Raw genomic sequence first — 26,925 nt, forward strand, 5'->3', positions numbered from 1 at the left:
TTGCATTTTTAAAGTACAGTCTCATTACAGAATTCAAATCCTGTTCGAACACAAATGATACTAATAAAGTAGTTCTTTGAGTTACATTTTCCAGAGATTGTTCTAGTAAAAGCAAAATGTTATTCAAATCTGTTTGGCCTTCAGCCTCATTCCCAGTCCTTCCCATTTCCCCTTTGGAAATTTCAATATAATACATTTTATTTATTAGAGGCATAGCTTCTTTAGGTAATTTCAAATTTTCATTAAGATATCTCTTAAATAAATCTAATGGAGAGATTCCTGGGGATTTAGGAAAGTTCAAGACCCGAAGATTTAGGCGTCTATTATAATTCTCTATAAGTTCTATTTTTCGTCTCATCTCTGTATTATCTTTAATTGCTGATATTTTGTAATCTTGTAACTGTTCCAAATCTTTTTCTACTTTAGTTATTTTCTGGGTCCACCACGTTTTTCATCTCATCAAATTTCCCACAAAGAAACTGCAACTCACCCGATTTCTTTTGGAGAATATCTTCCATGTTATTCAACTTAGCCCAGATCATTCCTAGATTCACCTCCGGTGTTGTTCCTTGAGGTCAAGCCTCAACATTTGGCGTCTCTTTTAGCAGCCCAGGACCCTCATTTGGCGACTTCTCTGTCTCACTTCCGATGGCAGAGCACGTCGTCTCCTTGGCGGTCTTCGACGCCGGACACAGAGGGAGTGCTTGTGTTGATGGCGATAGGGAGACTTCCTCTCCCCGTGAAGTTTCCTCTTCTCCGGTCAATGCCACAAGGGGATCCCTCTCCCACATTTCTTGAGAGACGCCGGAGAAAAATCGCTCAATTCTCGGTTGTATTGGTGTCGAGGTAGTGGGAGGCGAAGGCAGCCGTTTCACAACACCTTTTCGCTTAGTATGCGGCATATTCAGGTAAGTTTGTAAGAAATTTTTTCCCCCGAGAATAGACGAGCGTTTCGCTACCGGTCAGCATGCGGCCATCTTGAAACGCCCCCTCGTATACCCCAAACTCCTCTTATTGACCTATAAGTGCATTCACTCTGCAGCTCCTCAATACCTCTCCACTCTCATCTCTCCCTACATTCCTCCCCAGGAACTCCGTTCACTGGGTAAATCTCTCTTATCTGCACCCTTCTCCTCCACTGCTAACTCCAGACTCTGTTCCTTTTATCTTGCTGCACCATATGCCTGGAATAGACTTCCTGAGCCGGTACGTCAAGCTCCATCTTTTTGATGCTGCTTTTAACTCCTAACCCTTGTTCACTTGTTCAGAACCCTTATTTTATCATCCTCACTTTAATATTCCCTTATCTCTTGTTTGTCCTGTTTGTCCTATTTAGATTGTAAGCTCTGTCGAGCAGGGACTGTCTTTTCATGTTCAAGTGTACAGCGCTGCGTACGTCTAGTAGCGCTATAGAAATGATAAGTAGTAGTAGTAGTAGTAGACAAGGCGGCACTCAGTGCAGGGCACTGGCTGCGCAGGCCGCGCAAATTTGCTACTGGGCCGAGCTACATCTGCAGTTTCTGTTAGCAGCTCACATTGCAGGTCAGAGCAACGTGCAAGCCGATTATCTAAGCAGGCATCAAATAGACCCAGCGAAGTGAGAACTGGCAGACGAAGTGTTCCTTCAGATCTGTGCCAAATGGGGGACGCCTGTAGTGGATCTTATGGCGTCAAGCGCAAATGCCAAAGTCCCGTGCTTTACAGCAGACGGAGAGATCCTCGCTTGGCGGGGTTGGATGCCTTGACTCAACCCTGGCCTCAGGGTCTCCTGTATGTGTTCCCTCCTTGGCCCTTCATAGGGTGAGTACTCCTGCGGATTCGGCTACATCAAGGAGAAGTGGTTCTCATTGCCCCAGATTGGCCCAGGTGGCCATGGTATGTGGCCCTCTGGCGGATGCTGATGGAGGCTCCCCTTCCTTTGCCTCTGGTACCGAACCTGTTGTCACAGGGGCCGGTAAATATGGAGGATGCCTGCCGCTTTGGTTTTACGGCATGGCTATTGAGTGGGCGCAAATGAGAGACAAGGGCTATTCCAACAAGGTCATCTCCACTCTCCTTCAGGCCCGCAAGCGTTCCACTTCCGTTGCCTATGCTCGGATTTGGCGCCAGTTTGAAGCTTGGTGTGCTGCTAAAGCGATTACACTCATGTGGGCTTCGGTCTCGCCGATACTTAACTTTTTGCAGGATGGTCTACAAAAAGGTTTGGCCTATAATTCCCTGCGTGTTCAAGTTGCAGCCTTAGCATGTTTTTGGGGGGAAGGTCGCTGGCCTCTCCCTGGCTGCTTATCCGGAGGTGGCACGGTTTCTTGGAGGGGTGCTTCAGCTCCGTCCTCCCGTGCGGGCTCCGTGTCTGGCCTGGAACCTGGGGTTAGTTTTAAAGGCCCTTCCGTGTTTGCCCTTCGAGCCGCTTAGGCGAGCTTTGGAGAAGGATGTGACCCTAAAGACGGTCTTTCTGGTGGCCATTACATTGACTAGACGGGTGTCTGAGCTCCAGGCGCTGTCCTGTCGAGACCCATTTCTGCAATTGCACCTTCTAGATCTGCGAAGGGCTCTGTTGCAGTATCTGCGCATGTCAAATGCTTTTAGGACCTCTGATCACCTTTTTGTTTTGTTGTCAGGTCCTCGCAGAGGGTCTCCAGCGTCTAAAGCTATTTTTTCAGCATATCTGCTGTCTGGCCGGTGTCCGCCTGAAGCCTTTAAGGCACATTCCACAAGAGCGATTTCCTCTTCTTGGGCTGAAACTGGAGCACTCTCTCTTCAAGAGATATGCAGTGCAGCGACATGGGCTTCTAAGCTCTCATTTGCCCGACATTACAGGCTGGATGTGGCTGCCAGGAGGGATGTGCATTTTGGAGCGCAAGTGCTGGCGTGTGGTGTGGCCTGTTCCCACCCTATCTAGGGATTGCTTTGATACATCCCATTCGTAATGGATTCATCTGCTTGATGACAAGGAAAGAAAAATTAGGTTCTTACCTTGGTAGTTTTCTTTCCTTTAGTCGTAGCAGATGAATTCATGAGCCCTCCCTGATTGTTTGATTGATTGATTAATGCTGTTTTGGGTTCAGTTTTTCCTGTAGATATGTTCCCTCATTGTGAGAAGTTGGAAAACAGTCTTCAGGATTTCTGTTCTGTTACAGGAGGTTGAGTTCGTCCCTCCTTTGAATTACTGCTCCTGTTCTGGGGCGTTCGTTCGCTGTGAGGAAAGTTCATGTTATTCTACTTTGCGGTGTAACACTGCTTTGGAAGCTTCAAATACTAAGAGGCAGATGGAGCTAGCTGGCCAAGAGGCACTATGGTATTCAGTGCTCTCTATCTCCCTCTGCTGGTAGGTGGACACAAACCCATTCGTAATGGATTCATCTGCTATGACTACAGGAAAGAAAATTACGGTAAGAACCTAATTTTCCCGTGAGGCCTCATTTAGAATACTGTGTACAATTCTGGAGAACGCACCTTCAAACAGATGTAACAGGATGGAATCAGTGCAGAGGGCAGCTTCTAAAATGGTCCATTGTCGTTATCATACATACATAGTACCATAGTAGATGACGGCAGAAAAAGACCTGCATGGTCCATCCAGTCTGCCCAACAATAAAGCGTATGGGGACAAACTTAAAGATCTCAATATGTATACTTTGGAAGAAAGGCAGGAGAGGGGAGTTTAAATACCTATGTGGCATAAATGCACAGGAGGTGAGTCTCTTTCAGTTGAAAGGAAGCTCTGGAATGAGGGATATAGGATGAAGGTGATAGTCTCAGAAGTAACCCGAGGAAACACTTCTTCACGGAATGGGTGGTGAATTTGTGTAACATCCTCCTGGTGGAAGTACTGATGACGTAAACAGTTTCTGAGTTCAAGAGAGTTTGGGGTAAGTACAGTGGTGGAAATAAGTATTTGATCCCTTGCTGATTTTGTAAGTTTGCCCACTGACAAAGACATGAGCAGCCCATAATTGAAGGGTAGGTTATTGGTAACAGTGAGAGATAGCACATCACAAATTAAATCCGGAAAATCACATTGTGGAAAGTATATGAATTTATTTGCATTCTGCAGAGGGAAATAAGTATTTAATCCCTCTGGCAAACAAGACCTAATACTTGGTGGCAAAACCCTTGTTGGCAAGCACAGCGGTCAGACGTCTTCTGTAGTTGATGATGAGGTTTGCACACATGTCAGGAGGAATTTTGGTCCACTCCTCTTTGCAGATCATCTCTAAATCATTAAGAGTTCTGGGCTGTCGCTTGGCAACTCGCAGCTTCAGCTCCCTCCATAAGTTTTCAATGGGATTAAGGTCTGGTGACTGGCTAGGCCACTCCATGACCCTAATGTGCTTCTTCCTGAGCCACTCCTTTGTTGCCTTGGCTGTATGTTTTGGGTCATTGTCGTGCTGGAAGACCCAGCCACGACCCATTTTTAAGGCCCTGGCGGAGGGAAGGAGGTTGTCACTCAGAATTGTACGGTACATGGCCCCATCCATTCTCCCATTGATGCGGTGAAGTAGTCCTGTGCCCTTAGCAGAGAAACACCCCCAAAACATAACATTTCCACCTCCATGCTTGACAGTGGGGACGGTGTTCTTTGGGTCATAGGCAGCATTTCTCTTCCTCCAAACACGGCGAGTTGAGTTCATGCCAAAGAGCTCAATTTTTGTCTCATCTGACCACAGCACCTTCTCCCAATCACTCTCGGCATCATCCAGGTGTTCACTGGCAAACTTCAGACGGGCCGTCACATGTGCCTTCCGGAGCAGGGGGACCTTGCGGGCACTGCAGGATTGCAATCCGTTATGTCGTAATGTGTTACCAATGGTTTTCGTGGTGACAGTGGTCCCAGCTGCCTTGAGATCATTGACAAGTTCCCCCCTTGTAGTTGTAGGCTGATTTCTAACCTTCCTCATGATCAAGGATACCCCACGAGGTGAGATTTTGCGTGGAGCCCCAGATCTTTGTCGATTGACAGTCATTTTGTACTTCTTCCATTTTCTTACTATGGCACCAACAGTTGTCTCCTTCTCGCCCAGCGTCTTACTGATGGTTTTGTAGCCCATTCCAGCCTTGTGCAGGTGTATGATCTTGTCCCTGACATCCTTAGACAGCTCCTTGCTCTTGGCCATTTTGTAGAGGTTAGAGTCTGACTGATTCACTGAGTCTGTGGACAGGTGTCTTTCATACAGGTGACCATTGCCGACAGCTGTCTGTCATGCAGGTAACGAGTTGATTTGGAGCATCTACCTGGTCTGTAGGGGCCAGATCTCTTACTGGTTGGTGGGGGATCAAATACTTATTTCCCTCTGCAGAATGCAAATAAATTCATATACTTTCCACAATGTGATTTTCCGGATTTAATTTGTGATGTGCTATCTCTCACTGTTACCAATAACCTACCCTTCAATTATGGGCTGCTCATGTCTTTGTCAGTGGGCAAACTTACAAAATCAGCAAGGGATCAAATACTTATTTCCACCACTGTATATGGGATCGAGGGAGTGAAACAGAGAGTAGATGGCATGGATGGGCATACTGGATAGGCCATATGGTCTTCCATCTGCCTACATTTTTCTATGTTTCTATTGTAGATGCTGGAAGAAAAAGACCAGCTGGCCCATCTACATCAGTTATTCTGGTCAATGCAGCTAAAAATATATGCCCACAGCTAGACACATAGTAAATGAAATGATGGCAGATAAAGACCTGAACAGTCCATCCAGTGTGCCCAACAAGATAAACTCATTTTACATGGTATGTGATACCTTTATACCCGAGTTTGATTTGTCCTTGCCATTCTCAGGGCACAGACCGTAGAAGTCTGCCCAGCACTTGTCACGATCGTGCCAATGTTTCAGGCTCTCAGTCATCTCGCCACCTGGTGGCCAGACCTGATGGCTGCATTGGACTGTCTGTGTGCTGTTTCCCATGTTCCAGAAATCATGCCGGTCCGGATCTTCCAGCCTCCCAGACTGTCTCGGAATTTTTGGAACTTAGCAGCACCCTTATCTGGTGAACTCCCTTGTATGTGGCCTTTATTAGCCACCTGGAAGCTTCTGTGTTTGCCTTTGCATCGCCTAAGGTCCCTGGTATGCTGGTGTGCGCTGTGCACTTCTGCCTAGTCCAGTTTATTGTCTGAGATTCTTGCCTGATTCTAGTCTAGTCTTTGTGTAGTTTATCTTGTACTGTATTGCTTGTTTCCCAGTCTTGTTGCGGGAGGTGGTGGAGATGAAAACGGTAACGGAATTCAAACATGCGTGGGATATGCATAAAGGAATCCTGTGCAGCAGGAATGGATCCTCAGAAGCTTAGCTGAAATTGGAGCAGGTGGGGGGAAGAGGGGTTGGCGGTTGGGAGGCTAGGATAGGGGAGGGCAGACTTATACGGTCTGTACCAGAGCCGGTGATGGGAGACGGGACTGGTGGTTGGGAGGCGGGAAATACTGCTGGGCAGACTTATACGGTCTGTGCCCTGAAAAAGACAGGTACAAATTCAAGATATGAGTTTATCTTGGGCAGACTGGATGGACCATGCAGGTCTTTTTCTGCCGTCATCTACTATGTTACTATGTTTGTATTTCTCTGTCTGTGTTTCTTGTTTAGTGGCTGCCTAGCAGCTTTCAGTTCTGTCTCTTATCTGTGTTTCCTTTCTTAGTGGCTGCTTTGCAGCTTTCAGTCCTGACCCTTAAGCCTGTCCATCTCCCGCCTAGTGTAGTATTGTCTGTCTGTGAGTCCTAGCCCAGTTTCCTGCTTTGCTGCCCATGTTTATTCCTTTCCCCTCTGACCCTCAGTCCCTGTTCAGCCTAGTGGGTACCCAGTTCCTGCCCTGTCTGGTAAGTCCTGCCGGCCGCCTGTACCCAGGGGCTCAACTCCTGAGGAACGGCGGTCAAGTGCAGGTGAAGTCTAGCTGTCCCTGTCAGAGTTCTGCCTTGTCTCTGGTGTGGGGTGGTTTTGCCTGCCACTGCTGCTCCACGGCAGTGGCCCAAGGGCTCATGAACCTAGTTTCTGCCTTGAGAACCTGACAGCACTGTTCTTGTACTAAGTTCTGAAGCTAACGTCGAAACCCCTTAAAATTTTCACTCCAGTCCATCCCTATCTATTCAGTCATGATCAGGGCGTAGACCGTAGAAGTCTGCCCAGCACCGGCTTTGCTTCCCAATTCCCGGTGTCGCCACCTAATCTCTGTAAAGATTTCATGGATCCATTCCTTCTAAATAGGATTCCTTTGTGTTTATTCCACGCATGCTTGATTTCCTTTACTGTTTTCATCTCCACCACCTCCCGCGGGTGGGCATTCCAAGTATCCATCACTCTCTCCATGAAAAAATACTTCCTAATATTTTTCTTTAGTCTGCCCCCCTTCAACCTCTTTTCATGTCCTCTAGTTCTACCGCCTTCCCGTCTCCGAAACAGGTTTGTTTACTGATTAACACCTTTCAAATATTTGAACGTCTGTATCATGTGACCCCTGTTTCTCCTTTCCTCCAGGGTATACATGTTCAGGTCGGCACGTCTCTCCTCATGGCTTTCAACGCAAATCCCATACCATTTTTGTAGTTTTTTTTGTTTTGTAGACACAGAAGATGAACTATATATGTAGGGTATTGCTTGTTTATCCAAGTCAGATTTTATTGTCTTCCTCTTTGCTTCTGTACCATTCCATGCAGCTGAGTATTTGACTGTCTTTCCTAGCTCTGCTTGTTGCTTGGTCTTGTTAGTATGGGAGAGATACCGTGTGGCTGTAACACAGAGAGCCTCATGATATGGAACCCAGAGCGAACAGCTGCTTCAAGAGTGATGACAGCAACTGTAGAAGAGACTTGAAGACTTGAATGTGTATATCCCAGAGGGAAGGAGGGATTGGGGAGATATGATACAGACGTTTAAATACTTGAAAGGTATTAATGAGCAAAGAAATCGTTTTCAAAGATGGTGAAGCTACAGAACTAGAGGACATGAAATGAGGCTGCAAGGAGGTTAAACTTAAAAGAGAATAGTAGGGGAACCCACAAGGTAAGGGTGATTCTGGATTTAATGTGCACGAATGGAGAAAGTGTGTCTAATGTCTGGGTGGGTGTCCACTGCACTGTATGCTTTGATATGAGCTAGCGTGGAGTCCAGTCACACAAAACTCTTTTAAGTCCTGGATTTCAAACATGCAGATGTCAGCATGTTTGAAGGAAAAAGCTGATAGGGTGGGAGGAGGTAGACGGACAGTGGACTATACTGAAAGGGGCCAAAAAGAAGGGCAGCAGTTCTTTAAGGAGAGTGAGAAAAAGAAATTCATAAGCTTCTCAAAAGAGTTGGCTGCAAAAATAGTATCATTAACAAAAATGTATATATAGAATTTATATTCTGCTCAGTTGTTGCTGATAACGTTGAAACCCTCTGCTCAGTGCGGCGGTGGCTAAGAAAGCAAATAGAATGTTAGGTGGTATTAGGAAAGGAATGGAAAACAAAAATGAGAACATTGTAATCCTTTTGTATCGCTCCATGGTGTGGCTGCATCTTGAATATTGTGTTCAATTCTGGTCGCTGCACCTCAAAAAAGATATAGCAGAATTAGAAAAGGTACAGAGAAAGGCAATGAAAATGATAAAGGGATGGGATGACTTCCCTATGAGGAAAGGCTAAAGTGGCTTCACCTTGGAAAATAGCTGAGGGGGAGATATGATAGAGATCTATAAAATAATGAGTGGAGTGGAAAGGGTAGACGTGAAGTGTCTGTTTACTCTCTAGGACTAGGGGGCACGCAATGAAGCTACAAAGTAGTAAATTTAAAACAAATCGGAGAAAATATTTCTTCACTCAACGAGTAATTAAATTCTGCAATTTGTCGTCAGAGAATGTGGTAAATGCAGTTAGCTTCGCTTGGTTTAAAAAAGGTTTGGATAATTTCCTAAAAGAAAAATCTGTAAGGCATTATTAAGATGGACTTGGGGAAAATCCACTGCTTATTCCAAGGATAAGCAGCATAAAATCTGTTTTACTGTTCTGGGATCTTGCCGTGTACTTGTGACCTGGATTGGCCGCTGTTGGAAACTAACTTTCACACTTTGAAGTGTGGGAAAAAAGCGTAGAGGGGAGTTGACTGCACAGTGTGTCAGTTATATACAGCTGTAAAGACCGTTGCAGGTATAATAACTCTGGCTGCCCTTCCGGGCTGACAGGATAAGCCATGTTAGGCTGTGTCACTGTGCTAGGTAGAGATGTTAATCAGGTATGACTCTTGCCACCTTGCTGGTCTTTATTTGCCACCATCTGATTATAATGGTGACCTGGTCTCTGGCAGTGCATGGGGGGAAGCAGAGGGGCAGTAGCCTCTGGCTCAGCTATTGACAGTAGTGACGACAGGGAAGTGCAGAACGCTCCTGCTGGTGACTCATAGTAATTCAGGTCCTGAAGGATCTGCGGCAGATCTTGGAGGAGGGGAGGGAGAGAGACTGTGAGTTGGGGGGGGTCCCTTCCCCCTTTCCTGCTTCAGTTGGAATACAGAGAAGTTGAGAGCTCTCAGCTGCCGACTCGTACATACAAAGAAAATTTGTCCGGCCTGATGTAGGACCCTTAGAACTTCCCCTGCAGCGTCTTTAACAGGGGCTTCTGTCTCCCTCCCCTTCACCCTTTTTTACTCATGCTTTCTATGCCTTTTATCTCTCTCCTATATCCCCAAGTCACCTTCTGTTACTGTCTTGTTTCATATTCTCTTTACTGTTATCAGCTTAACGATTTGTACTGAAAAAGATATTATGCTATGATCTCTCTTATTATATTGTATTAATGTAAACTGCTGTGATGGCTTGTACCTTATATCAAGAAATAAAGAAACTTGAAACTAGTAATCAAATAAATTACGGAACAGCGATAACATGGACAGTCCCTGAGTTCTTGCGCCATGTCTGGGATATGACACATTTTACTGTTGTTGGTCACCCTGTCCCTTTACTGCTGCCTTTATTCATGTTGATTCTTCCTCTCTCTGTATTTATTCCTTTTTCTGCCTTGATGACATGTTCAATTCACTCTGCACCTCCCTCTAGTCTCTTCTGTTCACCCTGCCACTCCCTCTGCCTTCCTATCCTTTGCTGCAGTTTCCCTGCCTGTCTCTCTTGTGTTTCTACTTCTTATCTCTCTGGTTATCTTCTCTATCTCCGTTCTTTGTCTGATACACTATCTCCCCCTTGAGAAGCCAGACTTGCCTGCACAGGGGAGGGAGGAGGAGCTGCCTGGAACATGCTGCTGCCTGTTCACTTGCGTCTTGCCTGGGAAGCCGAGAACCAGCATGTCTGCTGTCTAAGTGCTCAGAGCAGAGGGTTGCTGGATCTTGGAGTCGCAGCAGGAATAGTCCTGAATCAGGGGTCAGTGTTTGAGGATTGTGAGATGGACTCTGTGTGGGCCTCAGCTGCTTCCTGGGATCATGTACACTGAGGACTACTTCCTGGCCATCATTTTGCAGGATAGCTCTCCAGGTAGGGTAGGAGAACTGCTTGTCTTTTTATTTGCCTTTTGCCTAATGGGATTTTCTCAGTCTGTAAATACGCCATTCTACAGTGCTTTCAAGTACGTCTGCTCCTAGAGCCTCATTCCATCAATGTGTTGTTATCGGTGCTCAGGAAGCAGAAAAAAGAGCTCATCACCGCCCCTTACACCCACTTCAAATGTCTACTAATCTGAGGCATCACCCTAGTCCCTGGCCTTCTCCACAATGTATTACTTGCCTCTTTGCCACCTGAAGCTCTAATCTTCCTCTTTTACCACCTCAGCGTTGCCCTGAGATACCATCATCCTCTGCTTCCAGTCTCTCTTATGCCATCTCAGACCAAGGCATCCATCAGTGCTTACTTTTTTGAGTGCTTACCGTAAATTTACTGCTAGGGGTGCCACCATTTTCAGAGCCAGAGCCAACGAGGCAGGATCAGAAAGGGGTGCGCTTCAATCCCTAGAGACTTCCCTATGTTTCTTCCAGCCCACATCCCTGCACCTCGTGAGCTGCCTGTGCGCACTCTTCCAAATTTAGTATTTAATGTAGTAGGCCCCTCTCTGTGGAATGCATTATAGACGGTGGATACCCTCCCTAAATGTAAGGCTATGCTTAATGTTCATCTGTTTTGTGAGGCTTTTAATAGATGAACATATTTTTTATTTTTGTTACATTTGTACCCCGCGTTTTCCCACTCATGGCAGGCTCAATGCGGCTTACATGGGGCAATGGAGGGTTAAGTGACTTGCCCAGAGTCACAAGGAGCTGCCTGTGCCTGAAGTGGGAATCGAACTCAGTTCCTCAGGACCAAAGTCCACCACCCTAACCACTAGGCCCTCCTCCACTCCGTTACCGTTATGGTCTTCAAATGTAGTCTGAAACCTGGCTCTTTGGTCTTTTATAGGGTGCCTCAGCAAGAACCGGTTTCCCTATTCCTCCCCATGGCTTGGTGCAGCCTTAACATCGGCTCTGAGCTGGCATAAGGTTTGTTGTGAGAAGAGAGCCCTTGTTTTAAATTTTAAAATTTTTAGTGTTGCCATACTGGTACAGACCAAAGGTCCATCAAGCGCAGCATCCCTGTTTTCAACAGTGGCCAATCCAGGTTACAAGTACCTGGCAAGATCCCAAAACAGAAAAATACATTTTATGCTGCTTATCCTAGAAATAAGCTGTGCATTTTCCCCAAGTCCATCTTAATAATGGCTTATGGACTTTTCTTTTAGGAAGTTAGCCAAACCTTTTTTAAACCCTGCTAAGCTAACTGCTTTTACTACATTTGCTGGCAAAGAATTCCAGAGTTTAATTACACGTTGAGTGAAGAAATATTTTCTAAGATTTGTTTTAAATTTACTACTTTGTAGCTTCATTGCCTGCCCCCTAGTCCTAGTATTTTTGGCGTGCTTCTTGCTGAGCATTGGGAAGGAACAGGGAATTAGTTCATCAGAATGCATTTGCATGCTTGTTGCGCTATCCTTCAGCGTGCTTGTTATTCCCCACAGTGGGGACCTTGTTTGGGATAATTGTGGGATACAAGTGTCCTAGAAAAATAAGTAAATGGTGTACTGGCAAATGCAGGCATTAGTCTGCTGCTAATCACTTGCATTTGCTTCTGAGCATTGGTGCAAGAAGGGAGGCAGGGAGCTATAAAAAAAAAAGATGGAGGGGGCTTTAAAAAAGAAAGGTGGATGCTGTGGGTGGAGGGGAGAGGCTGTAAAAATACTGTGGAGGGAGGAGACAGTAAAGAAAAGGTGGATTGCTCTGGAGGGAAGGGGCTGTAAAAAAAGTAAAATACATTTTATTTTATTACATTTGTACCCCACATTTTCCCACCTATTTGCAGGCTCAACGTGGCTTACATAGTACTGTAATGGCGTTCGCCAAGTCGGTAGATAACAAATACAAGCTTATATTGTGGCCTAATGAGGTAGGTGTGTATTAGGTACCATGAGGGTCGAGGGGAATGAAGATTGTAAGATCGTTGGTTATGCTGTGTTGCCGGGTGTGGGGATTTACAGTGGATCGGTGGGGTAAGCCTTTTTGAAGAGGTTGGTTTTGATTTTCTGAAGTTTATATGGTCATGGATTGTTTCCACAGCTTTTGGGAGTCCATTCCACAGTTGTGCGCATATGTAGGAGAAGTAGGATGCGTAAGTTGTTTTGTATTTAAGTCCTTTGCGATTAGGGTAATGTAGGTTTAGATATGATCGTGATGATCGGATTCTGTTCCTGGTTGGTAGATCTATGAGGTCTATCATGTATCCTGGGACTACGCCGTAGATAATTTTGTGGACCAGGGTGCAGATTTTGAAGATGATCCTTTCTTTGATTGGGAGGCAGTGCAGCTTTTCTCGGAGGGGTTTGGCACTTTGGAATCGCGTTTTACCAAATATCAGCCTGGCTGCTGTGTTTGGGCGGTCTGGAGGTTTTTTGTGAGTTGATAAAGATAAAGGGGAGGGGGCTGTAAAAATGGTGGATGCTATGTGTGGGTGCAGGGAAAAATATGGATGGTATCCGTGTACAGAGAGGGAGGGCTCTAATATTGGTTAAATTACGGCAAACTTGCAGAATTTGCAAATTTTGTGTTCAGAATTTTTTTTTTAGAATTCCGGCAGGAGTTTGTACAAATGAAACTTCTGTATGTGTTGATGTTGGTGTGTGTGTATGGCGGGAGAAGGGGGAGGAGAAATTATGCCCCCCCCCCTATGTCTCTGTACATTTCTATGGCAGAAGAAATTCCATGGTCACAGCATACATACATTGATTTACTGTAACATAGTGATTAAGGAATTGTAGCTTTCAAATTGCCCTCCCCTCTCATCTCCTCTCAATATTACAGATATATGGATAGCTGACACATGTGCAAGACACACACAGAGGCAACATAGCTTGAAACAGTGTCTCACTCATCTAGCCCCATTCTCCAGCTCACATGCCAGGTCTGTCTGACGTATTTCATCAGTGGTAGGGGAAACTAAGATGGCAAGAAAGCATGGGATCTTTCAGCCTAGGTTGTGCTGAAGCCCTGCCATTTCCCACCCAGTCTGCATTGGGACGAGGAGGGCATGGCAGGCTGAAATGCCCCCAGCCTTCCTTTCCATCTTAGTCCCCCCACCCCTGCAATGTGTTCTGGCTGCTGACCACAGTGGCAAGGTAGGGAAATTTTTGTCATTTGGATTTTGCTCACACCTTATTCAGTAGGTAGCTCAAGGTGAGTTACATTCAGGTACACTGGGTATTTCCCCGTCCCTGGAGGGCTCACAGTCAAAGTCTGTACCTGAGGCAATGGAGGGTTAAGTGACTTAAACCAGGTACCTCTGGATGTCAACACCTGTGCTCTGATCACTAGGCTACTCCTCCACTCCAGTCAAAAAGGGGAAATGCTGACGTATAGGGGCAGAGAAATGGCATTCTGCAGTAGCAGTGAGGGAAGAAGAACTGAGGGTAGGAAAGAGGTGCTGGGCCACTGAAAGTATGGGGGAAGAGAGGAGAGATGCTAAGTTGGGGGAGGAAGAGAGAGAGAAATACTTGCAAAGGAATACAGCAGGTAGATCTTTCCAAATGTATATCCCAACTACTTCACAAGAAGAACCTCACTGATTGAACTTCATTGTCGCTCTTTGGGATGGACCATCCTTGGCATTTCTGCTCATCTTTCCTGACACCAGTGGCGTTCCGGATCGCTGATGCGCCCCGCCCCCCGGGTGCAGCGCCCCCCCCCCTGGAACAGCGCGATGCCCCCCACCCCCGGGCAAAAGAACCCCCCCCGGAGCAGAGGGAGCATGAAAACGAAGAGCCGACAGGCGCGCGGCACCCCCCCAGCGGCGTGCACCCGGGGCGGACCGCCCCCACCGCCCCCCCTTGGAACAGCGCGATGCCCCCCGCCCCTGGGCAAAAGAACTGCAGGTGGATTAACAGATTTACTTCTCTGGGGGGTTTTTTTCAGGATGTCAGAAATCCTGAGGGTAAGATTTGAGGTGTAAAGGTAAATGTAATGTAGCTCTTGTATTCTGCCAACTCCTAATATCAATGGTTCAAATCTCGCTTCTGCTTCTTGTCATCTTGGGCAAGTTAATTGCATCAGACACAACTTAGATTGAAATCCTTCCAGGGACAGGAAAACTCTATTGTACCTGCTGAATGTAACTCACCTTGAGCTACTCCTGAAAAGATATAACATAGTAACATAGTAGATGACGGCAGAAAAGGACCTGCACGGTCCACCCAGTCTGCCCAACAAGATAAACTCACATGTGTCATTTTTTGTGTATACCTTACCTTGATTTGTACCTGTCTTTTTCAGGGCACAGACCGTATAAGTCTGCCCCAAGATGTGCTCTAAATGCAAATAAGGGGAATTCTGTAAAGTATCGTAGATTTCCTTGAAGATCATAGTTACACAAATCCAGAATTTAAAAAATAGTGCCTGATTAATTTGGTCTAAATCCAAATAAATACATAAATAAAGAAGACTCTCTGAAATGACTTTACATTGGAAAATATTCTCTTTTTGTGATTTATTGAAGCCTGCCAAATATTTGACCATTCCTATAATACCTTCCCTTAACTTTTTTTCCTCCAACAAGTACATTTTGACTATCTTGAGCCTTGCATTGCATTGAGCTGCACATCCTGTTTCACTGGACCCCTTCTCTGGAAGGTTCGACCTCCATAACTGAACACCGTACTCAAGGTGGGGTCTAACTGGTGACCTACAAAACCAGTACTACAACTTCCCTTAATGTACTCAAGAGTACCGAGAGCTTTCCCAGTATCATCATTGCATTGACTCGTTCCCTTTAAGTCTTCTGAGATGATCACTCCGAGTCCTAGATCTCGTTTAAAAATTCCAATTCTCCTTCTTCTAATTAATATGTGGCTAATAGATTTTTGTGTCCAATTTTTCAAATTTATTTTCTAAACTCTTATCACAGTTAGCACATCTCTTTTGTTATAGACCACCCTTACTCCAGTTTCCTTTAGAACATTTCTGGCCATATGCATGCAGGGCTGCTTTTACCAAAGGACAAAAGAAGCGGATGCTCCAGGCCTTGCATAAAGGGGGCCCAGCTGCCCATAGATACATTTAACCCTGTCTGGTGTCTCTCTCCTTCCCCTCTGCTCCCCTGGTGTCTCACCTGTTCTCTTTTTGCCCATCTCCCACCTCCCCATGATTGTCCAAACTTGACTTCTATTTCTGGCAGTAGCAATGATTAAGACAGGCTACCTCTAGCAGGCTCCGGGGCTTTTCCTCTGCTGCGGCCTGCCCATGCAGAAGCAGGAAGTTGCATTAGAGGAGGCAGGATATGGCAGAGGGAAGATCCTGGGGCTGACTGGAGGCTGCTATCTTAATTGCTGTAGTTGCCAGTGATGGAAGTCAAGTTTGGATGTCTGTGGGGAGGGGGAGGAACTTGGAGATGCGGGAGAAAGGGGAGAAGCTGGAAAATGACACAGGGAGGGTGCTAGGGACTGGGACACAGAGGGCTAATGCTGGACATACAGAGGGCAGATGCTGAATAGGGCAAGGTAGGGACATGCAGGAGCTAATGTGTGTTGAGGTGGTTGTATTTATAGCAGACTTGTGTATGATCATCTTTAAATTGTAAGATACTACCTCTTGAGAAATCTTTAAATTTTCCATAGATGTATTGGTAAGTGCTTGAAATAAAAGAGTTTAAAATATGTAACGTCACCCATGATACAGAAATCCATTAGTAGGTGCACTTGAAGGCATTGGCAGTCAATAAAGATAGCCAACAGCCCTTAGGCCTCAGTTCCTTCACCACCATGAGCAAAACCTCACAGTTCCCCTTTCATTGGGGTGGTAAATCTAACTCTTTGGGGATTGGCTACCTTTCAGCATCTTCCTTCCCTTCCCTCCCTCTTCTAGCCCAGCTACTTCCTTACCCCCACCCCGCCAGCCCCTTTTCTTCCAGCCAACAAAAAAAAAGAAGTGATATAAAGGTGCAGAGCTGCTGTCTAGGCCACCTCACCCCTTCTGATCTGAGCTTCCTGTTTCTGAAGGGTGGAAGCAGTAGAGCTGTTAGTGGCATGGCCCAGACGGCAGCTCTGTGCCTTTATGCTGCTTTTTTTTCAGCGGGAAGCAGCTTGCCTGGAACAAGGCTTAGGAAACTGTTCTACTGGATCTGGGAGAGGGAGGAGGGAGTGGGTCCCATAGGTGGTTAAAGCTGCAAATAGTCATTAGCCTGGAAAGAGGGTATAAAGACTAATGCCATCTCCTTCTCCTGCCCAGGTTGCGGTAATGAAAACCAGCTAATAGCAGTAGCCCTCGATGCAGTCCTTTACTCAGTGGAATTTATGCATTTTGAATTTTGCAATAATTAAGCCTATAGATAGACTCCCAGTCTACACTTCCAAGGTTCAGAGTTCAACATTTTTGACATACTGTCTAATCTATTACAAAATCTAAGAAGCGGCTTATGTATTTTAAAAATATGTAGTAAACTAGAAGTTAAAGACTTGGAGTGGAGGAGTGGCCTAGTGGTTAGGGTGGTGGACTTTGGTCCTGAGGAACTGAGTTGGATTCCCACTTCAGGCACAGGCAGCTCCTTGTGACTCTGGGCAAGTCACTTAACCCTCCATTGCCCCATGTAAGCCGCATTGAGCCTGCTATGAGTGGGAAAGCGCAGGGTACAAATGTAACAAAAAAAAAAAAAATACAAAGCAAATCAGGTAAAATTCATAAAGCATATTGGACAGATTCAGTAAATGATGCAAAAATTATACTATCCAAAGTAAAAATAACCAAGTAACGTCAGGGAGGGAAAAATATGAGACAAAGCAACACTAGATGTGCACCTAGGTCATTCCCAGCCACGAGGCCTGTGAGCGACATGGAAACTTGTATTAAGCTGAATTTGTTTAAAAATTTGCCATTACCACCAGGATAAGATACTGAACAGTAAGAGATCACATAACCACTAGAAATGAAATTCCCCTTAAAAGCCCCCAGTAGGTTGAAACACCTGAACCAGGACAGCAGAAGTGAGACTCTTTAATCCACCCGCAGTGGGACGAAGGATTTTAGAAACGTGGAGGACTTTGAGGTGTCTGAAGTATAAGGGAGTTGCACAGTATATGATAAAAGGGAAGCCAGGTAGGTGGATGTTTGTGCTGTGGATTTGGTTTTACACAGAGCTAGGAGAAGGCACTGGATATTAAGTCATGGTGTCAAAACGCTGCAGGGTTGACTGTACTACACCAGATTCAATTCATGTTATGGGGGCTGTTTTTGTTTACATTTTCAGATTCCATCTGGAACCGTAATACTTTTGAGACGGACTCGGACCTGCCTGCCGGATGGATGAGGGTACAGGATACATCGGGGACTTATTACTGGCACATTCCAACAGGGACTACCCAGTGGGAGCCACCCTTGGCACACTCTGATAGCAGCGGGACTCAGAAAGACCCCACCTCTTCTCAGGGCACCACCCCTTCCGAGGAGCAGCAGGTGAGCAATATTGGAAGCTGACTGACGTCAGTTCCTTCATTTACACCTCACTCTATAGCATTCCCAGGCACTGTACCGAGCAGTGTGTCCTAATGGGTTAATTCTGCACGGACATAACAGTAATAAAGCTCACTCCTAAGTCAAAATAAGTGGAGTATGATCACTCTCTGAAAATGACTGCTAACACTCACCGTAGTACTCGCATCATCCCAAAAAGAGGTCCGTTCTGTAGTTCATAGGATGTAATATATAGTAACATAGTAGATGACGGCAGATAGAGCTGTACGGTCCATCCAGTCTTCTCAACGAGATAAACTCATAGCATAAAGTATGATGTGATACTACATATGCATTCTTGATCTTGATTTGTCCTTGCCATTTTTACGGCACAGATCTTAGAAATGTTTGTTTATTCCGTGCTTAATATACCTCCTTTCTGTAGATACAGTCAAAGCGGTTTACATCTACGGTTTTTGCAGGTACTTTTCTGTCCCTAATGGCTTTACTGTCCAGCTTCTGAAGTTGTCCTCGAAGCCCCACTCCAGCCCATCCAAATCTGTCCAGTTGCGATCAGGGCACAGACCGTAGAAGTCTGCCCAGCACTTGCCTGTCTGTATAAGCAACCTGTCAAGTTGTTCTTGGAAATTACTTTGAATTAAGCCCGTAATGATGGGAAATATTGCTGTATCTTTCTGCCACATTTTCAGAATCTCTGTTTGCATTTTGTGGTGCTTCTACTGTGTGATGTGTTTCTTGGACTTTCTTGCAATAATGATCTGGTTTTCAGAGCTTTTATAGCATAGTTCTAAGATAGTTTGACATTTCTCCATTGATCAGTCACACGAGTGGAGCGCCATCATCCAACAGTGCTAAAATTTAAGTGTGGGGGGGTGGTCTTTTCAAGGCTTGTGAGTATGTGCGACATAGCTATCAACACATGAGCACACTTGGTCCTTTTGGGATAATTTCATCACAGAATGCCTGAAAGTATTTCAGAAAAAGAAATTATTTATAAAGACGTCTATGTGCCTTTGTAAAATAGGTTTCTACAGTGACTCCCAGTAGTGTACAGATTTATACCTGCCCCAGTAAGATAACAATGTGTGCAGTGCTTTTCGGTCAGTGTGCCATGAGAAACACCGAGAAGCTTGCCCTATCTATTGGACAGTGCCCCAGAGCATACTACCAAAACCCTTAGACTACTGCAACTTACTTCTCACAGGTCTCCCCCTAATCCATCTCTTTCCCTTTCAATCCGTTCAAAATTGTGCTGCACAACTTATATTCCGCCGGTGTCGCTATGCTCATATTAGTCCTCTCCAAGTCACTTTATTGTCTCCCTATCCGTTTCTGCATACATCTCATGCATCCAGCTTCTCCTTTTTGGGCAGCCAGCTTTGGAACACTCTGCCAAGATCCATCCGAACAATCAATGACCATCTACCATTCAGAAAAATGTTGAAGACCCATCTCTTCAAGAAAGCTTACCCTACTGACCCAACTTAACTTTTTAAGCCCACCCACATGATTCCTGCCCCGACGATTATTATACCTTTGACCATGTCTCACAATCTCCTTATGCTCATTCCTCAATCTCTTCCTCTCCATCCTTCCTACTCCTTACCCCGCCCAATCTCTTCTCCTTTTGCTCATCCTATCTTTCTTTACCTCTCCATGCTCAATTTACATATCCTCAAAACCCCACTACTACTATGTTTACTACAACGTGTAACATTCTCCTTCAAGACTTTGTAATTCTGTTTACTATGTAAGCCGCATTGAACCTGCTATGTGTGGGAAAGTGCGGGGTACAAATGTAATTAATAATATAAGGGAGAAACTCTGCAACACTTATGAAGTAACCCCAGGATTAGGACAGGAAGAGGTAAAGATGCAGGCTTTTGCAGCTGGTATATTTCTTTTGCTTATTGACCCACACTCCTCCTTACAGAGCGCATTGCAAGAGTTTTGACATTTTCAGCAAATTGCAGACCTCACAATTAATTACACCAAGACAGAGGCAGTACCAGTACTGGGTGACCTCAAGGAGTTGTGGGTGGACACCTTCCCTTTATGATGGGCTACCCCTAGTTTGATATTTGGGAATGTATTTACCAGTTGTGGATCGAGATTTATATAACTTGAATGTTCCTTCATTGTTCTCTCTCTCTCTCTCTATATATATATATTTTTTTAACTTATTCCAAAAGTACAAAGACTAGGGGACACTCAAGGATGTTACATGGAAATACTTTTAAAACAAATAGGAGGAAATTGTTTTTCACTCAACGTATAGTTGAGCTCTGGAGCTCATTGCCAGAGGATGTGGCAACATAGGTTAGCATATCTGGGTTTAAAAATGGTTTGGACATGTTCCTGGAGGAAAGGTCCATATGTCATTGAGATGGACATGGGGAAGCCACTGCTTGCCCTGGGATTGGTAGCATGGAATGTTACTGCTAATTGGGTTTCTGCCAGATACTTGTGACCTGGCTTGGCCTCTGTTGGAAGCAGGATACTGGACTAGATGGACCATTGGTCTGACCATGTATGGCTACTCTTAATAGCCACTTTCATGACACTTTTGTTGAAAAAATTACTCCCACTACACCCACTGTTATTTTTATTCCTTGAAGATCAAGTCTTAGAAACCAGTGAAATTATTTTAGTCTAGGAGCAGTTTCTGCTTGCACGAAAATTCCTTCGGACTGTGTGGAGATCCTACTAGACGTATGCAGCACTGTACATGATGTTATATGCAGGCACTTTCTTGTCCCTAGAGAGCTCACAGTCTAAGCTTTTGTACCTGGGGCAATGGAGGGTTAAGTGACTTACCCAAGTTCAGTCAGTGGGAATCAAACCCAGGTCACCAATATCAAAGCCCACTGCACTAACCATTAAACGACTCCTCTAGTCCACACAGACAAAGGCAGGACCCCCCCCCCCCCCCCCCCACCACACACTATCCCTGAGGTTCTGGATTTCAACTTTCAACCTAACAGCCTAAACCCAGCTTCTACAATCTCCCTCCTACCTGTGTCGTTGGTATGCAGGATGAGAAGAATTGAGAACTTTGATAACTTTCCTATGCATTTAGATTTAAGACTCTTGAATTTTCCTCAGTTGTTAACAGCTGCACCTGAATAGCCTTTTTTGTATAGGTTTTTGGAGGAAAAGCTCTTGCATTCTTTTCAAGGAGATGCTGAAAATTTGGAACTGGGCAGTGTGTGCTGGGTATATTTGCATGTTTGTCTGTAGTGGTTCTCAAACAAGTCCTTGGACTCTCCCAGTTTTCAGGATACATACCATGAATATGAGAGAAATTTTCATGCATATTCATTCTGGATATCCTGAAAACCTGACTGGATAGATGTGTCCCGAGGGCTGGGTTGACAACCTTTGGTCTGTGCTATAATTTACCGTCTGTAAGCTGAATATTTTCTTGGGGCGTTTCGGTTCTCTCCTTGACAGGTAGCAAAGCAGCGATGTCTTATCTAATTTCCTTCATGTATTTGGCAGTGTTATTTAGTAGGGGTGTGCATGTGAATAGTTTTGGGGTTTGTATCAAATTAATGAAGTTAAAAAATGTTAGTTCAGTTAACTCTATGTGCATTTATTGGAGGTTTTCTGCATGTGTATGCTCATTAAACACACGACATTGTCTGAAATGAAACTGGACGTCTCAGCTGTTTAGCTCTGTCTTTTCTTCTGGTGTTTCCTGGCATTCAGTCCTTGGAAAATGAAGCTGATTACATTGATCAGTTCCACCACATAGAGTGTAGTTGTCTGAAATTGCTGACTCATCCATTTTCAGTGTGTTCTATATTGATGTCCATCTCTAGTAAGAAGATTGAAGCAGCAGTGTGGGTTCATGCAAGCCACAGGGCCAGTGGGTGGGGCGAGTGCAGCTTCCTCTGCAGAGCATTCGAGTCCTACAGTTTCTTGCAGACCTGCAACAAGATGTTCAGCTCCTTTAAGAAAAGGAAGAGAGATGGGGGACGGCTCCTGCTGCTTTGGGGTGTTATGCAGAAGTACTGCAAGGTATGGGAGAGAGGCAGGCACTGTTCTGAGAACTCCAAGTGGGACAGCTCTGGTTATCCCACAGTACATCAGGGTGGGCAGAGCTGTCATTGAGATGAGGAAAACCTTTATTACGCTGCAGTAACCCAAGTGTAAGGAACAATCTGGCTTGGGAAAAGTTCTGATTTGAAATTTAGGAGATGTTTCTCAGGCCGCTCTGGGAGTCTTGTGCCCATTATATGAGTACAGAATGCAGGGTAAGCGGTTTAAACTCTTTCCTGGGCAGCAATAATAAAGAACAAAGGAAGATCACTGTCAAAAGTAAATTCTCCCTGTCAGTCTTGTCTACAAAGACTGGAGGGAGTGTAGGATCTGGAGCCCGATTGATTGCTAGTTGGGTGGTTTATTTATTGCATTTGTATCCCACGTTTTCCCACCTCTTTGCAGGCTCAATGTGGCTTACAATAAATGACATTAGAAAATAGACATTATACTGGAGAAAGAGACTAAGCCAAACCACAGCTCCCAGAACAAGCACAGCCGCAATCACAACACTCCCCGATTGCAAATGACTGACAGCTGTCGCCTCCAATCTCTTTCTCCAGTATAATACGAGATTAATTGTTACAAGTATTTTGGTTTTTTGTTTCATGAATATCTTGGAGGTGTACCTGTAAACGTCAGATTCAGGACCCCTGAGGAAGGCCTGTTGGCCGAAACACGGACCGTGTAGGGGCCTATTAAACTTTTTCTGGCGCTCTTACTCCCTTGTTTTTGGTCTGTTTTGGTTTATCTTCCGCTTTTTTTGTGTTCTTTCTGGTGTGCCCCAGGACTTGATCCTGTCCCCCACTCTATTCAACATTTTTCTTGCCCCTCTATTAACAATCATTCAGGAACAAGGTTGTTTGCCCTTTTGTTATGCCAACCAGTGGCGTAGCCATAGGTGGGCTTGGGTGGGCCAGGGCCCACCCATTTATGGCTCAGGCCCACCCTACAGTAGCACATGTTTAGTGGTAACTGGTGGGAATCCCAAGCTCCACCAGCTGAAGATTTCCCCCTGATGGTAACGAAAATGCTACTCTCCACAACACCGGCACCTGCCCATGCTCAGTTTTCAGTGCATTCCTGCTGCCAAAGTGGAAAGAAGCGTTTTCCCACCAGCTGAGGTTTTTTTTTTTGGGGGGGGGGGGGGGGGGGGGGGGAGGGGAAGAACACTTGGTGCCCACCCAATTCTTGCCTAGGTCCACCCAAAATCTGTTGTCTGGCTACGCCCCTGATGCCAGCGACATCCAAATTCTTTTCTGCACTCCTAATTCCTCACTTTCTTCAATCACCCTGACCTGGAGTCTCACTGCCATCTCCTCCTGGTTAAAAGATAATGGTCTTTTTCTTAAAAAAGCAAAATGTGACGCTATCGCCGTTACTAGTCCTCACTCATCTTTACCTCCTGTACCTATTCTTGATAATACACTGCTTTGCTTCAGTGATTCCGTTAGGGTTTGTGGTTTTGATTCAAAACTCACTTTCAAGACACAGATTGATAATGTGGTAAAATCTTCCTTCTTTGCTTTACACTGTATTTGTTCAGTTCACTCGTTTCTTTCCTCTCAATCCATCTGTTCCCTTATCTTGGCATTGGTTATCTCTCGGCTTGATTACCGTAATTTATTTATGTAAATTTATGTAAGCAACATTACATCTCCATCAACCCTCATGCTCTTTGCAATCATCGTTGTCAAACATGCTGAATGTACCATCATTTCATTTAGTGTACTTGGATGAATATAGAAATTCTGTTTTTTACATAAAAGGACCACAAATGTGAAATACCCTGCCGAACAATATTCGATCTATGCAAAATTTGAAATAATAAGAGCATAAGAATAGCCTTCCTTAGCATCCCTCCAGACTGGCCCAGAATGTGATTGATGGGTTGTGCATGCCTTCCAGCAGGTGGAGACTGAGAATTTTGACTCGAGAGAGCCAATAAGAGCCCTTGCCAGCTAGAGAGAGATCCAATATTCTCAGACTCCCTCAGGTGGAAGGTGGTGAGCCCTTCAGTCTCTCTACTTTATGCTATTTCTTTCTCTGTAGTAACAGCTGGTATTTTTAAACAGATCTTCTGTGCATCTGGGGTACTTGGAACCTGCTTGTAGAGGCTGAGGTCCGTGAGGATCTCCGTCAGCCTCGGAGGGTGTCACACATGGGTGGCCGGGTCCCTCCACCCAAGCAAATCCTACCTATTGCAGCAAGGTGCGCTGCCTCTTGGTGATATTTGCCTCAGTTTCTTTGAGGGAAGAGCGGTTAAGGAAGGGAGAGGCAGCCACGTTTAAAAGAACAACAAAAAAACCCAGACAGCTGTAGTGTAAAGCGAGTAAGGCAGCTCACTTTGCTTATTTGGTAGTGGCTGGTCTCAGTTTCCCTCTCAGTACCGGCTCCGTCGCTGAGGAGTTAAAAAAAAAAAAAAACTGCGGTGCTGTTTCTTGTGGCATGGCAGATAAACTCTGACGCTGCGCTGTGTGTCAACGGTGGGGTCTTTGTGCAAGCGGCTGTTGTAAATTTTGCACCGTTTTGGAAAGCTCTTTGGAAGCAGGTCCCTCTCCTTCAGTTTTAACGGGCCTTGGGGGGTAAGGACTCGTCCGTGGTGAAGGAGAAGCCGGCGGCTCCGGCAGGAAATGCTGCCATCTTGCCTCCTTCCTCTGTTATCAGATTGGTCTGTTTCTCTGCCGGTTCCATCAGTTCAGCCACAGGCAGAGAGTCGTCCTCTTATCCCAGCAGGATCAGAAGGGGGTTTTCTTCCACAATTTGTTCTTCAAATGTATTCTCCCTCGTTGTCTGTGAGACGGTCTGTGGAAGGACAGTTGGTGTCAGCTAAGAGACCCAGGGAGTCCTGGGATCTGGATGAGGAACTGGGTTCTGATCCAGACCAGGAAATGCCCTCTTTCGAGGAACAGGAATTTTCAGTTGGGGAACATATGACTGAGGACTCTGGTCAGGTAGATTCAGGTGCTGAGCTCCTTCTCCCAGGGAGGATTCTTCTGTGGTTAGAATTTTCCACAAAGAGGACTTGCAGGAATTAAATTCTTTGGTTTCTTGTACTTTACAGTTTGTGGAAGAAGAGACTCCCGCTGTAGAGCGCTATTGAAGGGCATTCACAAGCCAGGTAAGACCCTTCCTATGAACCAGAATATCAGGGACGTTATTCAGGCACAGCGGGATGTACCCGCTATGGTTCGTCCCTTCTGAAGCCTCCGGTGGTGGTTGCGGTAGTCTCCGCAGTTACAGAAAGGAATACAGTACCCATGGATGGCGACACTGCGCTTAAGGATGTTCAGGATCGCTGTATGGAGGCTTTATTGAAGAGTAGCTTTGATGTCTCTGCTTTTTGTCAGTACAGACAGCCATTTGCAGTTCTTTAGTAGCTAGAGCTTGCTTTCGTTGGTCTGAGAAGGTGTTTGATAGACCTTCGGATGATTTGTCTGTCATAGATGCTGAAACGGCTAAGATGGGATCTGCCTTTTTGGCAGATGCCTTGTATGATTTGCTGAGAGCTTCAGCTAAGTCTGTGGCTTTGGGGGTAGCTGATAGAAGGTCTCTTTGGCTACAAGGATGAACAGCGGATGTGGCTTCTATGCTCAGTAGGTTTCCCTTTCGGGGTTTTCTCTTGTTTGGACAAGTTAGTCTGCAGTTTGGTAGATAGTAAAATCCTGCTGCTTCATGAGGACCTGCTTAGGGCATTTGGGCTAGATTTATTTTCGAGCCAAGGTCGAGGTCGTGATTTTCATCGCTTTAGACCTGGTAGAGTGACTCCAGATCAACGGTCCTGTTTTTTCAGAGGAATCAGTTCTTTCATGGAGCTTTGCAGTGGGGGCAGGGACACGGGAGCTTCTTTCCAGTCTCCTGCTCATCCGGCACAATGAAGGATTCCGGGCCCAGCCTCTAATTCCTGTGGGAGTGCACTTAGCGCAGTTTTACTGGAGGTGGACCCAGATTACCTCTGATCAGTGGGTACTGGAGGTTATTCGAGAAGGGTATGCCTTAGAATTTGCACGTCCTCTTCCAGATGCTACTTTTTTGAGATGATGACCAGAACTGAACACATTACTGAAGATTATAATAAAGACCTATTTCAAGAGGCAATGTAATATCAGCACCTGATAGAATGATGGGTTGGTGACATTATTTTTGTCTAGTTGTAGAGGGTCATAACTGTTTGATGGAGCAGTGAAGAATTGTGTTATGGAGAACTATGTGTAATTGATATGTCCTGATCGGCTGAGTGATGTATTGCATTTTTTAAATTATTATTTTATTTTAATTTTTTATATCTTGTATGTATTCCGCCTAGAACAGGAAAGAGAGCGGAAAATAAATATTGAAATAAATAAACATGGCAGTCATACTCTCACAACTATTTTTTCACTCTCTTCTTGTCTCTTTCCTCAGCTAACATGGATGGGATTCAGTCAGGGGGATCGATATGATGATGGAGAGCTCTGGAAGGTGAGAGTCCAGCACTCATTTTTTAGAGTAAGGATAATGCATTTGATATCCTGCTGTTCTGTGGTACAACCAAAATAGTTTGTATATTACTAGCCGTTAAGCCCGTTAAAACGGGCGAGATTTGTGTTTTGCAAAATGTAATAATTCTCACATCCATCCATGTCCAGCAAACCTCCTCTCTCCCCTGCCTTCCCCCCATGTCCAGCAGCCCTCCTGTCTCCCCTGGCCTCACCCCGTCCACCGACCCTCCTCTCTCCCCTGCCCTCCCCTCATATCCATCAACCCTCCTCTTTCCCTTGGCCATTCCCCCTGCCCTCCCCCCATGTCCAGCAACCCTCCTCTGCCCTCCCCCTGTCCAGCAACCAACCTCTCTCCCCTGCCCTCCCCTCCCCTCCATCGATCCATGTCCAGCAACCCTGCTCTCTCTCCTGCCCTCCTCTCTCCCCTGCCCTCCCCCATGTCCAGCAACCC

At 45.5% G+C, this 26,925-nt stretch overlaps 1 protein-coding gene across 3 annotated transcripts in view; it reads left to right on the plus strand.

Annotated features, from left to right (window-relative positions):
- APBB1 (amyloid beta precursor protein binding family B member 1) overlaps window positions 1–26,925 on the plus strand; it is a 109,687-nt gene that overhangs the window by 39,964 nt on the left and 42,798 nt on the right. Inside the window, exons 1-3 of one of the 3 annotated variants that reach the window (XM_030199786.1) lie at window positions 7,565–7,997; window positions 17,726–17,931; window positions 26,398–26,454. In XM_030199786.1, coding sequence (XP_030055646.1) covers window positions 17,782–17,931; window positions 26,398–26,454 — 207 coding nt within the window. In that variant the 5' untranslated portion in view covers window positions 7,565–7,997; window positions 17,726–17,781. Of the gene's footprint in view, window positions 1–7,564; window positions 7,998–10,398; window positions 10,451–17,725; window positions 17,932–26,397; window positions 26,455–26,925 lie in introns of those variants that run through there. The other 2 variants (XM_030199785.1, XM_030199784.1) reach the window with 2 other exon arrangements.

The sequence above is a fragment of the Microcaecilia unicolor genome, chromosome 4 (assembly GCF_901765095.1).
Source record: "Microcaecilia unicolor chromosome 4, aMicUni1.1, whole genome shotgun sequence".
Classification (NCBI taxonomy): Eukaryota; Metazoa; Chordata; class Amphibia; order Gymnophiona; family Siphonopidae; genus Microcaecilia; species Microcaecilia unicolor.